General features: G+C 48.2%; 1 protein-coding gene and 1 long non-coding RNA gene across 3 annotated transcripts; one reads left to right on the forward strand and one right to left on the reverse strand.

Moving 5' to 3' along the window:
* On the forward strand, window positions 694-5,455 carry LOC8078432 (DNA-binding protein EMBP-1). 2 transcript variants are annotated; one of them, XM_021454537.1, is made up of 9 exons: window positions 694-1,104; window positions 1,196-1,306; window positions 1,424-1,569; window positions 1,682-1,739; window positions 1,838-1,886; window positions 1,960-2,204; window positions 2,376-2,453; window positions 4,619-4,744; window positions 4,866-5,455. In XM_021454537.1, exons 1-9 carry the CDS (start codon window positions 934-936, stop codon window positions 5,016-5,018), a joined length of 1,137 nt encoding a protein of 378 aa, XP_021310212.1. In that variant the 5' UTR covers window positions 694-933; the 3' UTR covers window positions 5,019-5,455. The 2 variants fall into 2 exon arrangements, with proteins under 2 accessions (XP_021310212.1, XP_002459542.1); XM_002459497.2 differs by having other exon boundaries at window positions 695-1,104; window positions 4,845-5,455.
* On the reverse strand, window positions 6,572-10,557 carry LOC110432395. Its single transcript, XR_002449843.1, has 2 exons — window positions 10,217-10,557; window positions 6,572-6,952 (listed from the first exon to the last, which is right to left on the reverse strand). It is a non-coding gene; the product is annotated as an uncharacterized LOC110432395 (long non-coding RNA).

Raw genomic sequence — 10,798 nt, forward strand, 5'->3', positions numbered from 1 at the left:
TTATAAAAATAAAAATTTAAATTTTAAAAATCGTATTATTATCCTAAACGACTTTTGGAGAGAGCAGGTACGTAATGACTGATAAGGTTGGGTCTCAACAGTCAACATTCTCTAGCCTCACACGAGTCACCTACCAAGCCCGTCGTGCCGCCACTGGCAGGCTCGCCCCCGTGGCCCAAGGCCCAAGGCCCAGCACGACCCGAGCGGCGGGGCGCTTCCCCTCCGGTCTCGGTGCGTGCCGCGCTGTCCTCCTCCGCGCCGCGACCCAGGGGCGCGGATCCCGTCGCGTCCGACTCAGCCCCCACGTCCGCACCACCTCCCACCCACCCACACCCACTGACTCGCGGGCCCGGAGCCCCACCCTCACCCACCGAGCACACCACCTCTACGGTGTACCCAGCCCCCCCTCCTCTCTTACCGCCCGTCCACCGAATGACTACTTGTCCTTACACTGGCACCACCGCCCGTCGCCCCCCCCCCCCGTAATCGCCTACGCGTCCCCCGCTCCACGCACCCACCCACGCCCCTCGGTCGCCGACGCCTGGGCCCGGGTCCCAAAAAGCGCCGTCACCGTGTCCATCCCGCTGGCCGACGCGCCGGGCCCCGCAGAGGCTCAGGCGAACCGCGTGACGCCACGTCGGAGGGCGGCGGTGCTAAGGGCACATGGGAAAGCGTACACGGGGACCGGGGGTGGGCGGGCACCGAACCCTAGCGAAGCAGGCGCCTTTTTGCTCCTCGCAGGGACTGCTGCTGCTGGCTGGCTGCTTCCCCACACCGCCCCCCCGGTAGGCTCACCGCCGGCGACGCGCAGCACGCGTCCCACCACACCCAAACCGACCGACCGCCACCGCTGCTCGCTCGCTCGCTTCCGCCCGGGACGGACCGGCGGCCTCCAGATCTCATCACCCGCGCCGCGCGGACTGACTGACCCTCATGGCGTCGTCCTCCGACGAGCAGCCCAAGCCGCCGGAGCCGCCCGCCGCGGCCGCCGTGGTTGCCGCCGCCGCCGCCGCCGTGCCGCCGCAGACGCACGCCGAGTGGGCCGCCTCGCTCCAGGCCTACTACGCCGCCGCGGGGCACCACCCCTACGCCTGGCCGGCGCAGGTCAGGTTCTGTGCACCTTTGGGTGGGGGAGGGGAGGGGAAAGTGGGGTCACTCCGGGTTCTGACTAGGGTTTCCTTGCTCGATTTTTCAGCACCTCATGGCGGCGGCCGCGGCGGGGGCGCCCTTCGGCACGCCGGTGCCGTTCCCCGTCTACCACCCAGGCGCCGCCGCGGCGTACTACGCGCACGCGTCCATGGCCGCGGCAAGTTTCCCTCCTCATCTCGTGCTCTCCCTTTCCCTTGCCTAATTCCAGAGAATTGGGCCTCGATTTGGAGGGGGTTTTGGGGGTGATTTTTTTTGCTCCTCTGCTCCTCTGCAGGGCGTCCCTTACCCGACGAGCGAAGCTGTCCCCGCGGTTGTGCCGGCGGCTCCTCTACCGGAAGGGAAAGGCAAGGGGAAGGGCGGGGGCGCGTCGCCTGAGAAGGGCAGCTCTGGGGCGCCCTCCGGCGAGGACGCCTCCAGGAGGTACCGGCTTTCACACTATTGCCTTGTCAGCGCTTCCCGCAGTTTTAAATTTCTTTTCTCCCCCTTTCCTTTTTCTGGCTAAATTTCAGTTCGAATTCTGTTGCGTGTGTAGCGGTGACAGCGGCAGCGACGAGTCGTCAGATACTAGAGATGATGACACTGACCATAAGGTACCAGACAACTTGCTGTGCCACAAGGGACCATTTTTAAATTGCTTGTTTTTCCTGTAATTAGCTGGCTTTCTGTGGTTCATGTTTGTTCTCCTCAGGATTCATCTGCGCCCAAGAAGAGGAAATCTGGTAACACATCGGCTGAAGGTTAGTGTTTCGTCTTAAGCCTTTTTTTCATTCATTGGAAAGGACTGAGCGATTAAAAATTGGTGTTTGCCAGGTGAGCCATCTCAAACTGCTGTTGTGCGCTATGCTGCGGTTGAGTCGCCATATCCCACAAAGGGAAGGTCGGCCTCGAAGCTTCCAGTGTCTGCACCTGGGCGGGCAGCACTTCCTAGTGCCACCCCAAATCTAAACATTGGGATGGACATTTGGAATGCTTCTCCGGCGTTGGCTGTTCCTGCAGTGCAGGGAGAAGCGAATCCTGGGTTGGCACTTGCCCGACGTGATGGCGTTACTCAACTGGTATGGATGGCCTTTACTGAATCTTAGCATCATTTTGAAATTCATTTATTTATGTGCATAATTGCTCTAGGATGTCTGTGATTCACGAGTTTTTGTCTTATGCAAAGTTACAGATCATAATTGTGCCTTATCCAGACCTATTTCTTTGATCAAAGTTCCTTATTTCTTCAGGATGAACGTGAATTGAAGAGGGAGAGGCGAAAACAATCTAACAGGGAGTCTGCAAGGAGATCTAGGTTACGCAAGCAGGTAGTACTGGAATCAGTACATCCTCATTTCCTGCAGAACGCCATGGAAAGAATTATTTCAATATTTATCTTTTTGTTTCTTCGTGTACGTTCTGCACATACTCACTAGTTTCTGGCAACCTGGTGAACACCTGTTTTCATGGTAATTCAAGACAAGGAGACTAGAGGATACTATTACAATTTGGAGCCAAAATTTCCCAAAATTAGTTGTATCCTGGTTGTCCTACCACGATTTAATTAGAGTCATGAAAGATCTTCCAAATTCATTGATTTTGGGCTAACTGATACTAGTCTATTTTAAATAAAATAATGTGCTTGCTTGGCCTCTGGATCTGGTAATTGTTTTGGACATGGAAATGGTACCTAAACCTATGGGTGCTGCATCATGATTCATAGCCTAAAAAACATTTTGTGGTTCTCTGACAGAGCTGCCTCATGTCATTTATTCATTGCCAGTTTTACAAAAGCACAGATGCTGATTGACTAATTGAGGTAGCAAAGATTAATGAGAAGTCCTGGAATGATAAAACATGCCTAGCCTTGTCTTTCAGTAATGATGGGTGCATGACTTACTAGCTTCATATGTTTCAGTTTATTCTGTGTACCAAATGCTTCATACTAGCTTCATACGCTTCAAACTTACTAGCTAAAATTTGTTTTTGAGTACCAACCATCTTTTCGAGTCAAAACTAGCATGATGAACCAAATTTATGAAGACTTTTCAGTTCATTATTCACTGCAACAGAGAGCATAAATGAATTACAGAGCAAATGGGGAAGTACATATTATGCCCTATTCCTTCCACATCACTGCCAGCTCATGAAAGCAGGAATCTATGTGTTAATCAAAGGATGATCTAAGAGGGACAGAACTAATGCTTTGGGTGGGAGGGATCTAATGTGCTGTCACAATTAAGAATCTACAATCCACCAAAAACATTTATTCATGCCATGGTTTTTGAGGTGTTGCGGTGTCCTGTGGCGCTGGGAGTACACCTGGACGCCTAGGAGATGCCTAGGAGATATGGCGGAACTAAAACCCTGTGGTGTCCTGCGGCGCCTGGGGTACGCCTCAACACCTAGGCGATGACTAGGCGATGCCTCAAAAACCATGATTCATGCAACTGCGAAAGAAGTAAAGAACACTAAAAAAATGCTAGAGTTTGATGAACTGAAACAGAACGAAGTTTTTACCTTGAAGTTAAAAAATTATTTCTGGCTCAGGGCATGCTTTTCCTTTTAACGTGTTAAGAATACTTATCTGTGTAAATTTGTTTGGACAACTAAAAACATGGAAATATGTTGACACATACAGTAAAGCAAATAATAAGAGCAGCGTATTAATTGAAAACTATAGAATATTGATGTTTGGAGCCCCCTAATCTTAGCCGCTTAGCAATAGGCGTGCAAAAAGAGATAAATATTCATCTGACTGCATCATTTTTGGTCCTTTTATACCTTGTTTGCTATGTATTTTCTGCTGCCAGTTGGTTGCTATAATGCCCCTAAACTTTGAAAAACAAAATCAAATATTTTGAGTAACAATTGAAAATAGGGAAAAGCTAGCAGTGGTTATTAGGTTGTATTTGCTAATTTTATTTTGAGCCTCAACTGTCATCGATAAATGATCTGGTTTTCCTCTTCAATTTCATGCTGTTGACCGAGTTCTTGGTGACATGCATTTCATTAAACTATGTTGTTGATCTACAACTGGACGACTTGAGTGTTCTTATGGCTGCCCACTGGTCTGAAGTTTACTCATTTGTTAAATAGTATCGAAAGCACAGTCTTAGCTTTTAGCTTCAAGATATCGATACATTTATCGACGAGCTGAAGTTTCTAGTTGAGCCAACCTTGTGACCTTCATGCCAAATTTCCAATTACATGGTTCGGATCGCCAAGGTGGGGCTAGAACATATAATGTCAAATTAAATATGTAATCTAAGGTCCCTACCATTTAGCAGCTACTGTCCCCTGGATACACATATAATGGTATATATAGTATATGTCAATTGTGGAGCAAAGCTTGACTGTGCAAGAAATATGGAAATGTTGATTCCTTGTTGCGTATTGGAGTTAACTCATATTCTTTTCTTTATATATTTTTAAAATATATGCTTATGATTATAAAAAAAAATGTTAACAACTACCATGTCTTGTGTTTCAGCAAGAGTGTGAGGAACTAGCCAGGAAGGTAGCTGACCTAACAACTGAGAATAGTGCTCTCAGAGCAGAACTTGACAACCTCAAGAAGGCTTGCCAAGACATGGAAGCAGAAAATTCACGTCTATTGGTGAGCACAATGAGCTTTGCTATCCTTTTTCATCAGTTTGGTCATGCTACTTCATTCACATAATTTCTTGTCGTTATCTGACCTTAACATACTTGCTAAGGGTGGAATGGCTCACTCCCAGGGACCAAGTGTCACAACCACATTGGGAATGAGCATTGACCCACCAAAGGTGCAGCATCATGATGATGAGGGCCAGCTCCACAAGAAATCTAGTAATAACAGCAACGGGAACTATGCGGGAGTCAGCCACAAACCGGAGGCTAACACTAGGTGAGAGAGACAAAGGTGGTGAGGAAAGTGACAAAGATGAGATGAGGTGTTTCTTATCTAACCACAACACCCATCATCAATCAGTGTGTTTTTTCTTAGCAAAGCTGTCGTTTTAGTCCTCACAGCCCGCTGGGGGCCATGTAGAGTCGCCCCACTGCAGCCATGTATTATTTATGGCTCGTCGCGGTGTGCTTTGTGTCTTTGTGTGTTGTGTAAACCTATTGATGTAGCTATTGTAACAAACCTAGAGAGCCTAGAGTTTTTAATGTTTGCTAACTCCTGATGAGGGATGTAACCGGCCAATTTGGTGCCTGATCGATGGTTAGATGAAATGCGAGCAAATATCATTTGATAGCCTGCCTCGCTTTGTTGTTTGGATGGTTGCAACTTTGTGGGAGAGAATTTTATATGGGTTATTGAAAGTTTGATGGTGTTTTTAGATATTGTGGTGAGTTACTTTCATAGTTGCCTTGCATCGTCGCACGCTTTGATCATAAACGAAGCGTGGAACTATGCTCGTAGCAAATGGCTGGGGTCATGTCCCTAAACATGCCTGGTGCCGCCTCCTGGAACTTATAATTAGATCTAGAAAAGTTGAAAGCAATCCTGCCCTCTTTTGTCATCACTTTATGATAGTATGACAAATCCTTAGAGCAACTCCAGGAGAGTTTGTAAAAATAGATGGTTAAACCCATGATTTAGCTAACCTTTAAAATAAAAATTGTAGCAAAGAAACAGAAAACTCAGCCTTTCTAAAGGGTGAGGCGGATGACCAGTGGGTGAGGCGGATGACCAGTGGCATATGCAAGCTATATTTAGTATGTGAGAGTTTTGGGATAGATGACTTACTATTTTACAAAGCCAAATACAATAGCGATTAGACTCTCTTTTATCTTAAAATACTTAAATATAGATTACACAACAGCGGTTAGACTCTCTTTTATCTTAACATACTCAAATATGTTCGAAACCTCTTCTGTTGAAGTTGGTCTTATGAGGTTGCATACTGGGCAACATGTGTCACGCCAAAAAATTACATATCTATCTTTGCTTCACAAACTTGGATCACACATGCTAGTGCTGGTTTTAGAATTACACGTCGGTTTTATAAGGTGGCCTATGCCTTCTCAACGCAGGCCCATTCCTTAGTCCTCAGTATGGTCTCCCTCCTAGAAACGTCAATTTTTACTGTCTCCGTTCTTTCCAAGCTTTCCGTTGTCAGGACAAACCACTAGTGTTTTCAATTTTTACTCTCCTACTATTGCTTCACACTTCCCCAATGTTGCTTCACACTACTGATTTGAATTGCACACATCTTGTTATAGTTTTGGACGATGAGGATAACAGTGTTGAACATGTATGCACCAAAAAACTGCGCCCCTCTTTGAGGCTCTGCAAGACCATCAGCAGAGCACCCCCTATGGAGTGAGGCTCAAAACGTCGTTCATTGTTGTCCCTACATAATATTAACGATGAAACCGATACGGAAATATCCCTATTAACGATGAAACCGGTATGGAAATATCCCGTATCGAACCGCATCGTTTTGTACATTTGAAGAAAAGGTTTCCCCAGCTTTATTACCATAAAGCTAACAGTAATGCAGCTCAAGTTCAGAGTTTAAGTGCCAACAAGGGCAGGGCCACATGGCCAAACAAAAAGCCAAACGTTTAGGCTAGGAAAGAAAATCACACTCTAGCTCACACACTCATCTAGGCCCTATTACACTGACAGGACATCGCACTTCCTAAGCCCTCCGAAGGCTGAGCAGTTGATTGAGCCAACCTTGATAACTCCAATCTCCACGTGATCTGCGGTGCTGATCTTGCTTCGGCTTCCACTAGACAAACTATCTGCTCCACACTCTCCTGGCATCCAGTTTCTCTGCATCCGTCCCAACATAGCAAACACCATCTTCATCCCCATCCATGGTACACCCTGAAAGCAAAGAGCATTGCGTAATTTCCAGATCACCCACAAGACCGCTGAAGAAACTATATTGCACACCATGAACTTTTTATTTGAGATCCACAATGAAGCAACAGAAATGAAATCATTACCCATGGATCTATTAAGCCAAAGAGATATAAAATCCCAGACATTCCTAACCACACAACACTGAAAGAATAAATGCATAATTGTTTCATTTTCCCCACAAAACAAACATGTCGAGTCTTCGACTTCCCTTCTTTTAGCTAAATTATCTCTCGTCAGCACTCTATTATTAGAAAGCAGCCAGAGAAAAAATTGCACTCTGGATGGAATATTAAGCTTCCAAACAGCTGGAACAAACACTGGAACCACACCCCTGTGGTTGATAATAGCATACAATGACTGCACCGAGTACCTCCCAGTGGAGTTGTAGGACCACAAAATTTGATCCTCCTCATTACTCAAGATAATGAGTAAACCGACCAAATTTATATTTTTGGACACAAATTCAGTAATACTAAATTAAAAAAACGGAACCTCCGGCCAACTAATTTTAGCCATCGATATGCATTGTTGGCCGCCAAGTGTCGTTTTGGAAGCATACTGCTGGTGCTCTGAGGCGTGAGGCAGATGCTCAATTGCAACTAGTAGCGCCTCTCCGCTCGTACGATGCAGTCTCCTCTGCCTCCGTATGGCTTGGTGCTAATATTGAAGGGCTCAGGTACTCAGGTGATAAGTCAAAGGATCATTATTTACTCAGATCTCCAAGGTTAGCAACAATGAAAATCGCTAATTTTTCCTTAATATATGTATAGGGTTGCAATTTTCTATACCTATCTATAAAGAGCCAAAATTTCAGTCTACCTATAGATTTTTTCTGCCACCAGTCCGCCGGGCCTCGATGGTGAAGATCGGATTACTTCGGAGTTCGGACGCAACATAGACTGGAAAGAAATCTCCTCTTCCAAATCAGACACGAAATCACTTCCAAATCAGACACGAAATCAAATGCAGCCAATTCAATCGAAGTCCAAATCTACCTCTAATATTTAATTGTGAAAAATTCAGTATGCCACCCATGCCACTTTTTTTTTACCGTCTCCGTCTCTGAGCGGAGAACCTGATGACAAACAATTTGATCTGTTGTGCAGAGGCCCTGATCTGCAGGCCTGGGTGCCGGACTGCAGGCTGCCGCTGACATGGCGACAGGAGGCAGCGGAGGAGTACATGGAGGGAAGCGAGTAGGAGGCCCAACTCACCTGCCGCCAAGGAGCTCGCCCGTTGCGGAGGCCGAGCGTGCTCACCGGGGAAGACGGAGACCTAGGGTGGAATCAGCGCAACAGCGGCCATGAAACCCTAGCCCCGTCCACCGCGCCGCCGCCGCACCGCAGGCCGGTCCGCCTTGGGGTTTGTTTGTGGGAGAGAGGAGAGGAGCGTCGGGCATAGGGAGTATCGGGGGAGATGGAGAGTTGCGAGCGAGGTGGGCACAGGTGCTGGAGACAGAGCGTGGGGGGGGGGGGGGGGATGGAGGGCCACACGTGGGGTAGGCGACGGACGGGCTGAGGCATGTAATATATGCCGTTGTCTAATTTTTTTTTACCCGATGGTTGTTCTCATCGTCGTCGAGCTCCGACCACTCCCCGGCGCCTCCTGCGCCATAGTGGTAGCTAGGTCGGTAGTCGCTGCCTAGGACCTTGGACCAGTCCGAGATTTTCATCGGCAGCGACCCGTGCACCGTCCGGCGCAAGCTTCACTGGCAACGCCTTCCGCGCGGCTAGAAACTGGCCCGAATCAAATCTAGAAATTATAATTCAAAAGTTTATTAGGCTCCTTTCAACCAGAGAGTATAAGGTGCCATTGCGCGTGAAATAAAAATTCTAAAAAGTGTATATAAACTATATATGGACAGTCTCCTTCAAAGTCAGTTTTAAAAGCTTAAAAATTATCAAAACACAAATAAATATAACAAAGTGCTCATTTTCTACAAACATCTATTTGCTCCCGTAGCAACGCACGGGCATATTTTGCTATTTCTATACCTGATACTACAGCCCTCAAATTTCGTCTGTCGGTCTGGCAGCCTCTCCCCGCGCGGCCGTCTCTCCCAGCGCGCTGCATGCCCGCGGCCCGTCTCTCCCTCCCCCGCTCCGTCTCTCCAGCCATGCCCGAATTGGAATTGGAATCAAGCGGTCAAGCCTAGATTTCATCCCTTTGCGCCTCTCCGCTCCCTCCGAAGGTGGCAGCTGCTATCTGCGCTCTCGTTCCGTCCTCTAGGAGGCCAGTGCTACGCGAATGGAGATGTAGGGCGGTGCAGCCAGAGTAGCGTCTCCTCGCTAGGAGATGGACGGGGGCGCGAGCACAGGCCGGAGGAACGTCTCCACCTGCTTTGGATCCAGGGCAGCAACCGCAGCCACCCAGGATGGTTCCGCCGGCAACTCAGGCAGCCTAGCACGGCAATAGCCGGCCGGCCGGCCGCCTGCCCATCTCGGCCGTCGCAGGCCCTCAGGCAGGTCCCTGCTGGAACCTAGGCTGCCGATGCCACCGTGTTGGTCGGTGGAGTCGGAATCGAATAAGAATTAGATTGGAATCAATTGAAACATCACATCTATGTATGGTATGTTATGAACTTCAAGTTCTACATGAATTGGCTTTACTTTTTCCTTCGGTTGGATCTTCTATATAAAACTAGAAGGTGCCATTGGGATCTCATCGAGCAGAACAATTACTCGATCTCGCTGAGCAGCCAGGTCTTGCCGTACAAACCCCCACCTTCAAATTCTCATTTCGCCGAGCTAAGCAAGAACCAAATCTTAATTCTTGCCATACACACGATCGATAAGATTAGCTTGACAAGTTAGCTTCCTTACTAATTGTTCTAACGGACAGATGCCGTAGCAGGTTATACACACCATGCATGCCATGTTAGGCTGTCAGCACTACATGTCTTGTGTCGTGTTTGTCCTACATGTTCATGAGGATTCAAAATAAAAAATCAAGATAAAAATAGAAGAAATCGAATTGGATGCTAAATCCTGGCTATTGAAAACTAAATAATACAAATTTGTGAGTATAGGTCGGATCAGTCTCCTACCGGTCCAGTATACATAGAAATAAAATTTCCTGCGAAGCAGATCATGACCATCGTTACATCAAACTTCCGCATCACAAGCTAGACATCTCCACCCCAACCGCGAGCAACTCCGCCTCAGAAAAAAAAAAAAAATGTGGCCACAAGCAAGCTTTGATCCGACTAAACGCCGATCCACGCACCTGGCTTCATGGCGGGCCAAACCTGACGCGGTGGACTTTGATTCATCCATCTCGTAATCGTAAGGAGGAAGGGGTAGATCTCTTCATCCAGCGCCAACCGATGGCCACGCAGAGCTAGCGCCGCTATGTGTTGGCTGGGCTCGCGACGCCACCATGTTGTCCGCCTCGACATCGTCTGGATGTGTAGCAGCACGAAGATGTCAAGCAGGCTTGGATCCTTGCTTGGAATGATGAAGCCAATGCATCGATTTGTGGAGGCTTGCGGCCACCAAAAACCGCGCCTGCGCTCGTGACCGCCGGGAACGCCTAAGCAGCCGGCGGTGGGCCACACAGGAAGACGACGGGGCATATGATGCCCTGATCACGGAGCTGACATCATCTAGGGCCCACATGTCAGCCACAGTCAAGAAGCACAAACGTCAAGCGTGTGCGATCCGAAAGTGAGGGCCAATGGCCACTTGTTGTTTGCCACGTGGCCCTAGGGGGGGGGGGGGCATATGTCTGTAATTGAGGAATTTGTGCTAGAGCATTGCAGAGCACGGAGTAGGTGGCTAACTGGCTATTGGTTTCGGAGGATCTCGG

The sequence above is a fragment of the Sorghum bicolor genome, chromosome 2, assembly GCF_000003195.3.
Source record: "Sorghum bicolor cultivar BTx623 chromosome 2, Sorghum_bicolor_NCBIv3, whole genome shotgun sequence".
Classification (NCBI taxonomy): domain Eukaryota; kingdom Viridiplantae; phylum Streptophyta; class Magnoliopsida; order Poales; family Poaceae; genus Sorghum; species Sorghum bicolor.